The 12,716-nt window shown below is 39.0% G+C and overlaps 1 protein-coding gene across 10 annotated transcripts in view; it reads right to left on the bottom strand.

Annotated features, from left to right (window-relative positions):
• The window catches only part of ablim3.S (actin binding LIM protein family member 3 S homeolog), a 164,361-nt gene that overhangs the window by 67,666 nt on the left and 83,979 nt on the right, over nucleotides 1-12,716 (bottom strand). For all 10 annotated transcript variants that reach the window (XM_041588712.1, XM_041588713.1, XM_041588714.1 and 7 more), the window contains exon 2: nucleotides 5,512-5,649. In XM_041588712.1, coding sequence (XP_041444646.1) covers nucleotides 5,512-5,649 — 138 coding nt within the window. The remainder of the gene's footprint in view (nucleotides 1-5,511; nucleotides 5,650-12,716) is intronic.

Here is a 12,716-nt window from a genome sequence, read left to right as displayed (position 1 = left end):
GACAAATACCAGGCACAATCTAAACTGAGTAAAAATAATTGCCTTACTTCATGTGCTGACTGAGCGCTGGCCCAGGGCAATTTATCTTTTATATTATAACACACACATCACATAAATACCGGCACTAAAGTTTTAAACACCGCACAATTATGTCCATTTCACTGCAAAAAGACATTTGTGAAAGCCCTTTGGGCTACTTCCCACCTCTGAAACAATTCCTACACTTGGCTTATCTCCGAATATGTGTTGTAAAACCCTGTCCGTTTTCTATATTCTTTCCATGATATACAACAAAACCGCTTAGACAGTCTCAAGGGGTTCATTGCGAAGACACTTTAAATCAATAAAAGCAAATAATGGGAAGTGATGCATATGAAAGATTACAGCTCAAAGACGCCCCTTGATGCAATAAACAAAACGGAGAGCCTGTTGTACGGATCAGGCTAGATTTATTACCTACATCTGGCAGGGATTCTGTGTTATAGACACCAGCACTGTGTGATGCCTACATCAAATACACTCACTTACATCAGGCTTAATTACAGAACATGTCAGGGAATTCTTATTCAGATCTTTTGTGCCCGGATACCATTAATGACCATTGTCAAGTATGCAGAATTTGAGACCTCCCCCCAGTTGCTGGGAAACAGTTCCCAGAATCCCTAGTGAGATTTTAATTGGCTAAAATACAGAAATATTTAGGATGAGCAGAGGCACAATTACTGGCACTCAAATGGGTATAAAGTTGTGATAAAGTGAATTGTATTTTTCCCTATTAAATCCGACTGTAATTTGCAGGGGCTCTCACAGGTCAGGCAATTATCTCCTGAAAACGCTAGCTAATGATTTTCGATTGGGTGGCAAAACTAATGGAATCTCCTAGTGTGCCATTACCTCTTAAAGACATTACCTTGTTCCATAGGAATAAAGTGTAGTTAACAATTATGTACTGATGTCTGGCAGCCCTTTCTTTGTACAGCTATCTTTGTAAGATGTAAGGCAAGAAGTTATCTCAGCTCTTATTTGCAGAGAAGGAATATGCAGGAAGGCACAGCATAACATTAAATATAAATTAGGATTATATCCAAATAATTCTTTAATCCCTAGTACACCCTTTCTAGGCCTATTGACTTGTTCTACAGCTCTAACTTAATTGCATAGGGAATGCATACATGTTAGAATTTATTTGTGCAACTTGCTGATTTATATAATTGCATTACAGAATCAGGTATGTGTAGTGATGGGTGAATTTGAGGCGTTTCGCTTTGCCGAAAAATTTTGCGAAAAATTTGCGAATTAGTGACTCGTTTTTGTCGCTGGCGTCCATTTTTTTTTACACCAGCGAATTTTCACGGCGGTTTCACAAATGTATTTGCTGACGGCGAATCGCGGGAATTCGATGCGAATTCGTGCCTGGCGAATAAATTCGCCCATCACTAGGTATGTGGTTTAAAAGTATCTGAATCATATTTAGGGGGTTGTCTATCAAAATCTGAATTTATCTCATTATTTTCTGAAATATACTCTCACCAAAGCCGCATGGGTTATTTCCCCTTATTTATCAATAGATTTTACTAAAAATTCCAGTTTGGGGAAAAAACTCGAAAAAATCGTGAAAATTCTAATCGTATGAATTTTTCGGATTTCCACACAAAAAATCCGATTTTTCCAGATTTTTGCCCGAAAACCACAAAATCCCAGTGCAGATCAGGATATCTTCATGACTTCTACCACTGACTTATATACAACCTCAGCAGGTCTGAGATGCTGGATTTTCGGATTCAGACTTTTTCCATCCTCGGGTAGGGTTGCCACCTTTTCTGAAAAAAAAACCGGCCTTCTTTTATATTTATCTTTTTTCCCTATTTATAACATTTGGATCCACCATCACTTTTACCGGCCAGGCAGGTAAAATACCAGCCAGGTGGCAACCCTATCTTCGGGGTATAATAAATAACGAAAAATTTTAGGTTTTTTTTTCACTAAAAATTTGGATTTTATATTTAAAAAAACAAAAAAATGTTGAGTTTTTGGCATTCTGACTTTAATAAATAACCCCCTTAGTGTTATTATTCGTCAGTCCATTGATTGTATTACTAACAGTGTATCACCTTACTCCAAATAAATCAGTCAAATGTCAAACTTTTAATAGGGTTTTGACACGATGATCGCGTATTTAGGAATGCAATGAATCCTTCTTTATTCAGTTCTTCGGAAGAGAGTGTTTTGTGATTGCAAGCGGTAAAATTATTCATGCTTATCAGTAGTCTTATTGATTGAATGCTGCAATGTATTTGCTGCCGGTTGATAAAGTATCCCACTTTGTATTTTTAACAGATACTGAGCATTGAGTGAAAGCAAAGCCCCTAGACTAGAGCAGATTAACAAACGGGACTTTCTGCCACTTGGGAATTCTGAGCTTTAAACAACCTCGTAAAGTCCTTTTTATTGCTATATTAAACCACCTCTAAAACATTTTATTTGCACTGCGCCTCTTCGGGATTAAGGAATTAAATTGGCAGTAGGTCATTTAACATCATTCCACACAATGGATTTACAATTCTGATCTGTGGTTCATTAGCCTATAAATGCTATAAAATATATGATGAATGTGTAGTCTTGGTAGACAGTACATGTCCCTCATTCTCAAGCCTTTTCCTTTATTTAGATATAACAGAGCAGAGGTGTATACATTTCTGTAGGATGCCCGTGGGGCCCGTTCCCTAGCAGGGTTACACCCCTGATTCACTCAAATTCTGCCACAAACCCTGTATTGCTTTTTCGATTCATAAAGGCCAATATTAAGGTGTTATTTACCTTTAAAATAACTTTTAGTATCATGCAGAGAGTGGACTTTTCAGACCATATGCAAATTGTTTTCATTTTTTATTATTTAGCTTTTTATTCAACAGCTCTTCAGGTTGCAATTTTGGCAATATGGTTGATGGGGTCCAAATTACCCTAGCAACCAGGCACTGATTTGAATAAGAGACCGAAATATAAATAGGAGACGGAGCAGAACTTAAAGATAAGCAATAAAAATACATTTGTATCCTTACAGATCATTTGGTTTTTTTTTTTTAGATGGGACTGTTGACTCCTATTTGAAAGCAAGAAAGACTTAGAAGAAGAAGGCAAAAACGATAAAAAGAAAAAATTAAGGCCAACTGAAACGTTGCTTAGAATTAGCCATTCTAGACTAAATACTAATATTAAAAGTTAACTTTAAAGTGAGCCACCCCTTTAATTCTCTACAACTTTTCAAGAAAACCCAAAATACCTTGGTGTTCATACCTTCTGTATGTAAAACAAAAGGCTACAATCTGAAAACAACTCAACTGAAGTTTGGAAGAAACCCTTTAATTTCACCAATCAGGTCAGTGTAATATTCTCCGCTGTTTTGATTCATATACTGAATCCATTCTGTGTTGGTTTTGCTTTATGACTGCAGCAAGAATAAGACTTAGTGCTATCATTAAATCTCAAAGCACTTGTTCTTAAATATGGCCGATAGTTTAAGGGGCACCAATATTCCCTTTTAGCGTAACAGCCGACATATGTTAATATGACAAGAAGTTTTAGCACAAGAGCAGCTGCTATAAAATGCTTTTAAAAACTGAAAAAATCAATTGCATGGACTCCGATGAGAGATAAGAACCTGCTTCAAGCATATTGATCTCTGACAGCCCCTTGGATCAAAAGTTTGATAAGAAATGCTGGGATTATTAAGTGGGTTTGTGCTTCAGAGAAGATGTTTATATTATATTTACTATATTTTTGTGGTGCTTGTGGATTCCCTTGAGCAATCAAAACCTGTATGTTTTTCTATTATTTAATAAGCCCCTTTATGAAACACCAAACTCTGCCCTAAACAGGTGCAAGGCTATAGTGTACTTTACTGGTTGCAGATCTCTACAATTAGGATTGTAGAGCCTGGTCTGTGACCTGATGTTTGTGCAATCTGAATACAATACACACACATAAAAAGATCTATCTTTTCAGTTTAGGAGGAGGGGGCTTGCTGCGGGCCTGCATGCTGTACTCACTAAAGAACATTACGGGAAACAATCTGCAACAATTATCTCTTGTCACTAACATTCTTCCTATGAATAGCAGGTACAAACTACAACACGTGACACTGCCCTAACATCACAAGGCTGCTGTATTAAAAAAAATGATACAGGAAGATATTTCCTGCCCTGATGCCTATAATACAGACATGGAATGTGATACAATCTAGAAAAGTAATTAAAGTAAAATTCTTATAATCAGTTGCACCACTGTGAGCCATAGATATACTTCAAAAGGCTAAAATTAAGTAGGCTTTATCAGAAAGGTCTATATAAATACACCAATAAACCCTCAAAGTAATGCTGCTCTGTCAAAAGAAACACCAAATTTCTTCCCTTCTATTGTGTACACATGGACTTCTGTATCACTTCCTGTTTTCAGCATAAACCTCCAGGGCTAGGGCTTGAGCATGCTCAGTTTGCTCCTCTCCCCCTCCCACTCCCTTTCCCCCCTCCCTCCTCCCCTCTCTGCTGTAATCTGAGCCCAGAGCTATGAGTGAGCAGGGAGAGACTCAGACAGGAAGTGATGTCACACCAAGTTAATATGGCAGCTGCTATCCTAAACAAACAGAGAGAGCATTTAGAGTTGCTTACCCAGGTATGGTAAAGCATTCTGCAGAATACATATAGTCTTATAGCTTGCAATATTGAGGCAAATCTATTGGCAATAAACTGCTTTGGTATCCTTCCTTCTCTTTTAAAGTATGAAGATCCCTTATCAGAAAAACCCAGGTCCCAAACATTCTGGATAACAGGTCCTATATCTGTACTTGTATTACTACTACCATGTCCAAGTGACCAATATACAATAGCATTGTAAGTGATTATGTGAATCAGATAAAGAAGTTAATATTTTGTAATGCTTTTATTCCCAAAGGAGAAAGCACTTTTTTTTTTAAAAAAAAAATGCCTGCTTTTTCAACAGCAAAGACAGGCTAAACTGCTAAAAAAAAAAAAAAAAAAGGTAACATTTCCAGTGGGCTCTATGGTTTTCCCATCGTTCAGGAGCTGATAGTGTCTCTGCACTCTGATGGATGACACTGAATAATATTTATACAGCTATAAAGCTGCTTTATGGACATTTTATTAGCTAGATGCAATCTGCTGGGCCCTGTATTCTCTCTGCAAAATATTAACCCTTTGCTCAATAGCTTGGAAGCCAACAAGAAAATGATATTAAACAGTCACTACAATAACATGCACAATAAGCAAACAAACATTATAAAGAGACATGCACATACATTCTTACCATTCCAATATAAATGACACACAGTATTCATTCCAGAGACATATCCACACAAAGTAATAATGTATTTAATTACTGCTCACGCCCCTTCCCCCCCAGTATCCATTGTTGACCATTAGGGGAGGTTTTTAGGGGCCCTATTTATTGTTAAATGAAATGTATGAATTATTCCCAGAATAGGCAGCCGACCCTTACCTTGACACGTGAAACAGCGGATGTGGAAGTGATTGCTTTGCACTCTCACCACTTCTCCCTTGCACGTTTCTCCACAGCGATAACATTGGATGGGACCTGAATTCCCAGAAGGTCTGTAGGAGTTGTGCTGATATGGCACTGCCGAAAAAAACACAAAACACACGGACAGCTTTGTTACTTGTGTTAAATTACAGTGGCGCTACATTCATTAAAGTCAGTATTATCTATGTTACATGTCATTGCATCTTTTATCTGGAATGGTTAGGAATTTGGGTTCTCTGGATCAGAGCTCAGGCTACAAAATATTCCAACATTAAAAATAAAAAATCCAACAGCATTGTTTTGCCACCTATATGGCTCTATGCGAGTTTAGTTACTTTCAAGTACAAGATACTGCTTTGTTATTACAGAGAAAACCAGTAAAAACGTGAATAATTGTTTAAGTAGGACACTATGGGAAAAGGCAATGCAGTGTTGTAGACTTTGTTCCTTGACAAATTTCCAGATAATAAATCTTACTTTCAGTGTCGGACTGGGCCGCCGCGTTACCGGGAAAAAACCTAGTGGGCCTCGGTCCTCATGGGCTTCCTCAGGCCCAGACCGTCTCCTCCCGCTGCCCCATAAAGGAATGAACTGCACTCGAGCAGGCTTGCAGTTTGTCGTATACGGGCAGCAGCCCAAGGAATTTGAGGTCGGAGGGGGCCCCTGGGGACTGCCAGGAGGGCCCTTCTTTTGCAGCCCAGCTGGGACCTCAAGGCTCCAGTCCAACCCTGCTTGCATTATAATTATATTGGACACCTGAGTTCCATTCAGTCGATTATAAAAAACATAGACATTTCTTAAATTCAGTGGTCCCTATGACTGAGGCAAACAGCAAGTTCAATTATTCTCTACAACTTAAAGGAGAACTAAAGCTTAACTAAAGAAGTAGACTATAAGGGGCAGATTTATCAAAGGTCAAGGTGAATTTTCGAATTAAAAAAATTCAAATTTCGAGCTTGTGTAACTTGACTAGGGAATAGTCCAAATTAGATTCGAATTTGAAAAAGAATCAAAAATTCAAATATCGAAATTTATCATGTACTCTCTCTTTAAAAATTCAACTTTGACCAGTCGCCATTTAGAACCTGCCGAATTGCTGTTTTAGCCTATAGGGGACCTCCTAGAACCCATATGGAGTCAATTGGTGGACTTTGAAAAATCGAAGGTTTTTTTGGGAAAAACTTTGAATCAAATTCGATTGAATGCATTATTACTTCAATTCATATGATTTGAATTCAGCCGAATATGGACCGAATATGCGATCAAAAACAGACCTATTCGGCCAAAAAAAAACTTCGACTTAATTTCGGTTTGTCTTTTCAAATTCGACCCTTGCTAAATATGCCCCTAAATGTTGCACATTAGTTTTTGGGCTTTTGTACCAGCAAGGAAACCACAGCCCTTTTGCAGCAAAGATCTGTGTCTTCAAAGATGCCCCAGTAGCTCCCCATCTTGTTTTCTGCTGATTCACTGCACATGCTCTGTGCTGCTGTCACTTACTGAACTTAGGGACCCACTCACAATATACAGTACACATAGAATAGAAATGTCCCAATATAAGGCTGATTAGTAATTAATACAGATAATTACTACATGGCAGCACAGAACCCAGTGCAATTAGCATCAGAATTTAATAATCAGTCCTGTAGCATCAGTTTATATTACAGACAAACCTCATTTTCTGCTTGATAATTTGCAATGGACCCCTAAGCTTAGCTTCTCACCAGCTGCTCAGAGCCCACTGAGCATGTGAGTGTCACAGACAGGGCTGATCCTATCAAATGTGGGGCCCAATTGGGACCATGTTGGCGGGGCCCCTAGACAAAGTGTTGCTGGCTACTGACACACAATGTATCTAGGAAAATAAGGTCATACAGGCACAAAATAGAAAGGAAAGGGGCAGACAAGGTAAGAGAGTGAGAGGGATGAAATAGGGGCACATAATAGGGGCACACAGGGTAAGAGAGAGAGGGAGGAAATAGGAGAGTGGACTGGGCCAATTAGTTTGGGGCAGGCTGGGCCGATTCAGCTTCGGAGCAGGCTTGGTTGGATTGGGGGCAGGGCCTATCAAGGTTGGAGGAAAGCTGGGCCTATGAGAGTTGGGGGCAGGCTAGACCTATGGAGTTGGGGGATAGGCTGGCTTATCAGAGGTGGGGGTGGGCTGGACCTATGGATTTGGGGATGGGCTGGACTCTCAAAGTTGGGGGCAGGCCAGGCAGCATCATGTGCTGAGGGAAATATTATCTGTGCTGCCCTGTGGTGCGGGGCCCCCAGAGGTGCGGGGCCCTATTGGGCCCAATTGGTCCCCCCCGTGACAAGTTTGAAGTCCTAGATCATTGCTGCTATTGACAAGCTGAAACTTTGGGCTGGTGCAATAAATTCAGTATATATGGCATTTTTAACCATATTCATTTTTAGGGTTTAGTTCTTCTTTAAAGGATTGTTTGTATTTACACCACAGTAGCACAGAGAAATCACAACATAATTAAACAAAGCAGCAATCTAGACAGCAAAGGGTTTCTCAAGTAATAAAGATAACACCAGTGTACAGTTAAGATATACATAAACTTCTCTGAAAAAAGAATCTCTCTTATAAATAAATCCATAATATATATCCATAAAAAGTTCACATCAAATGGTGATTTATTCGTTATTCGGTATTATTAATTTCCTTGGAATGCAAAGAGAATGGAATAAATCACTATTTGATGTAAATTGGAGTGCTGATCCCTTTTATGGAATTTGATCAAGCACCCACCAATAACACATGATTAGAGTGCGGCCACATATTGGATTTATACATATATACAAATATTATTAAAAATGTAATTTATTGAGCATGTGCATAGTGTTCAGATTTTCCGATTTTTTTTTTCTGCTGCTCTTTAAGGATTGGACAACTCTAGCTGAAACGCTTGGGATTTGGCTGATGGCTTAGTATTTATATTTGTGAATGTTCCAAATTTAGTTATGGTGGTCCTTGTAACAAGCCGCTCTTATTAAATAAGAGATTGGGGTTTACAAACCTAATATTGTAAGCTTATTATTTCAGTTGCTCTAAACAATTCTATTAATGCATCCTTAGGCTACAAAGGGGTCATGAGAATCTTTGAGGGGTATTTAAAAAGAGGGGTTTGGTTTTAGTTTGCTGAAACAAAGTCCTAGTACGGGTATAACCAAATCATGTACTCACTCCATCCACGATACAGTGACTTATTTTTTATTTAAAGTGATCTATGTATTATTCCTTATAAGAATCACTCCTTTCCCTTTAAATATTTCTATCAAAATGTTTTTCTTTTTAATTAAAAAAAATTCACCAACACCAAGGGTCATGCATTTCCTTCAAATCCCCAATCACATTCCACTGAACAGATTACTGGAACCTTTTGTGCCTAAAAACAGTTCACTAAGTCTGACTGTATTTATATGAGCAGTTACAATGGCAAGGCATGTGCCTGGTGAGAGCAGGCTATTCTTCATATCACACTGGGTGAGATCCAAACCACTCTACACTGATACCATCACTGAAGCTTTTTAAACACAATGGCTTGGAATGTGTTGGACAGGCAAGGGAAACAAAGACTCCAATAAATAAATAAATACAAAATGAACAGACACTGAAGAAGAGAAGTCCCTGTCCCACAGAGCTTACAATCGAAATGATCACCACCTGTTGTACAGAATAAGGCATTCCTTTGCTTTTTATTTTTTTTTTTGTGATAGAAACTTTTGGGTACAGTAGCGCTCCATAATACACCACTGCACCAACATAATATCCTTTCCAGATTTCATTAAGTAAAATTCTCATTAATAAAAGTCTAACAACTTTATCCAAATCTTACCGAGGGATTTGAATGCAAAAGAACAGCGGGCGGACGTTTTATTTGCTCAGAGATTTGAGGCAGCGGGCTTTGAAGAACAAGCGTAAAGAAATGGTAATGTTTATCAAGCTAATTAGCAGAATCGGATAAACACAGCTGAGACAAGGATTATTACATTTACAAGAGAGGGTAGAAATAAAGAAGAAAAGGAAAAAAATGAAAGTAACAATATTAGCAAATAGTTTCTCTCTTTCAATGTAATAATCTGCTTTTATTATTTTATACACTCATATAGGTCAGGGTGTTTTTTGTTATAATAAAGTTCTGAATTTCATAAAACTCTGTATTTCACAAGTACGTTCTCAAACAACTACACAACATGCATATAAACCCATAGCCCAGGACATGGCTGGCACAGAATCAAATTCTCCAGAGAATTTTGTATAATTTCCCAAAAACAAGGCAATTTAGGACATGAGCCCACTCCTTCTTGGCCATTTCAAGGTATTCCCTAATTCGCCAAAAATCCACCCTTTTTGCTGGTAAACCCTGTCCCTTTCGGAAAAGCTACCATTGTGAAGTATGAAGTTGCCAGTTATGATACAGTGCATAATAAGCGATTAAAGTTTTCCCTGATATGTTTTGTTATATAGATCATCTGCACTCTTTCTCTGGGTCATGTCTGTATTATAAATATATTTTTTCTGCAAACTTAACATGGTATTCAGGTTGGTAAAATGGTACAGGGATCTCTTATTCAGAGACCCATTATCCAGAAAGCTCAGAATTATGGGAAGGTCATCTGACATAGGGGTAAATTCACTAAAAGGCGAATTGTTGCCAGCGACCACTTCGCCATACCTCGCACAACTTCGCCAGGCGCAAATGCTCCACGCTAATTCACTAAAATGTAAAGTTTCGTCTGGGTGTCGAACGCTGGTGACTTTTCGATAGCGTCACTTCTAGAGATGTCGCGAACTTGTTCGCGCGAACATCGGGTGTTCGCGCTCGCCGGAAGTTCGCGAACGTCGCGCGACGTTCGCCATTTTGGGTTCGCCATTGTTGGCGCTTTTTTTTGCCCTCTCACCCCAGACCAGCAGGTACATGGCAGCCAATCAGGAAGCTCTCCCCTGGACCACTCCCCTTCCCTATAAAAACCGAAGCCCTGCAGCGTTTTTTCACTCTGCCTGTGTGTGCTGAAGAGATAGTGTAGGGAGAGAGCTGCTGCCTGTTAGTGATTTCAGGGACAGTTGAAAGTTTGCTGGCTAGTAATCGTTTTGATACTGCTCTGTTATTGGAGGGACAGAAGTCTGCAGGGGTTTGAGGGACATTTAAGCTTAGGTAGCTTTGCTGGCTAGTAATCTACCTTCTACTGCAGTGCTCTGTATGTAGCTGCAGTGGGCAGCTGTCCTGCTTCTGATCTCATCTGCTGACTGCTGCAATAACAGTAGTCCTTGTAAGGACTGCTTTTATTTATTTTTTTGTTGTTTTACTACTACTACTACTACTACTATAAGAGCCCAGTGCTATTAGTCTAGCAGTGTTGGGGAGTGGGACTGGTGTGCTAATCTGCTGCTCCTAGTAGTTCAGCAGCACCAACTTTAATTTTTTTTTTTTAATATTCATTTTTTTTTTATTTTACTTTTTTTTATTTTACTACCGCTGTAGTAGTGTATAAGTTGACCTTTTAGGCATTATTTGCCCTGTAGGCATTTTTTGCCCAGTGTGTTATTCAACCAACTGCCATCTAGCTGTGTGACCTTGTTCACATTCTGTCTAAATATCCATAATATTACCGTCTCCAGAAAAAACACCGGAGTGACTTTTTTCAAGCAGCCATAATATATTTTACGTAATCCGTATCCACCGCTGTAGTAGTGTATACGTTGACCTTGTAGGCATTATTTGCACAGTGTTTTCTTCAACCCGCCATCTAGCTGTGTGAGCTTGTTCACATTTTGTCTAAATATTGATAATATTATCGTCTCTAGAAAAACCACTTGAGTTACTTTTTTTCAAGCAGCATTCATATATTTTACGTAATCCGTATCCACCGCTGTAGTAGTGTATACGTTGACCTTGTAGGCATTATTTGCACAGTGTTTTCTTCAACCCGCCATCTAGCTGTGTGAGCTTGTTCACATTTTGTCTAAATATTGATAATATTATCGTCTCTAGAAAAACCACTTGAGTTACTTTTTTTCAAGCAGCATTCATATATTTTACGTAATCCGTATCCACCGCTGTAGTAGTGTATACGTTGACCTTGTAGGCATTATTTGCACACTGTTTTCTTCAACCCGCCATCTAGCTGTGTGAGCTTGTTCACATTTTGTCTAAATATTGATAATATTATCGTCTCTAGAAAAACCACTTGAGTTACTTTTTTTCAAGCAGCATTCATATATTTTACGTAATCCGTATCCACCGCTGTAGTAGTGTATACGTTGACCTTGTAGGCATTATTTGCACAGTGTTTTCTTCAACCCGCCATCTAGCTGTGTGAGCTTGTTCACATTTTGTCTAAATATTGATAATATTATCGTCTCTAGAAAAACCACTTGAGTTACTTTTTTTCAAGCAGCATTCATATATTTTACGTAATCCGTATCCACCGCTGTAGTAGTGTATACGTTGACCTTGTAGGCATTATTTGCACAGTGTTTTCTTCAACCCGCCATCTAGCTGTGTGAGCTTGTTCACATTTTGTCTAAATATTGATAATATTATCGTCTCTAGAAAAACCACTTGAGTTACTTTTTTTCAAGCAGCATTCATATATTTTACGTAATCCGTATCCACCGCTGTAGTAGTGTATACGTTGACCTTGTAGGCATTATTTGCACACTGTTTTCTTCAAACTGCCATCTAGCTGTGTGTATTATCGTTTCCAGAAAAACCAACTGAGTTTTTGTTGTTGTTGTTTTTTTAAAAATAATGCCAGGCAAAGGCAGGCCGCCACGCAGAGGCCGTGCTAGGGGCCGTGCTGCTATGCAATCCTGTGGCCCTAGCAAATTGCCCAGTTTTAAAAAGCCAATGACCCTGAACTCCCAAAATGCTGAAGAGGTAGTTGACTGGCTTACACAGCACACCCCATCCTCTACCGTTTCTAACTTTACCACAACATCCTCCTCATCCTCCACTGCTATGGCCACCCCACGTAACACTTCCTCCACCACCGGTGCCCCTTCTTCACTGGAGTCAGAGGAGTTATTTTCCCATGAGTTTCTTGAACTGAGTAATGCGCAACCATTATTGCCAGAAGAAGATGAAGGAGATGAGGACCTTACACCAGATTTAATTCTGGCAGAGAACACGATAGAGATGGACATAATGAGT

Source organism: Xenopus laevis, chromosome 3S (assembly GCF_017654675.1).
Source record: "Xenopus laevis strain J_2021 chromosome 3S, Xenopus_laevis_v10.1, whole genome shotgun sequence".
Lineage (NCBI taxonomy): Eukaryota > Metazoa > Chordata > Amphibia > Anura > Pipidae > Xenopus > Xenopus laevis.
Note: the sequence above shows the minus strand (reverse complement) of the source record. Positions and strands in the feature narration are given on the sequence as shown.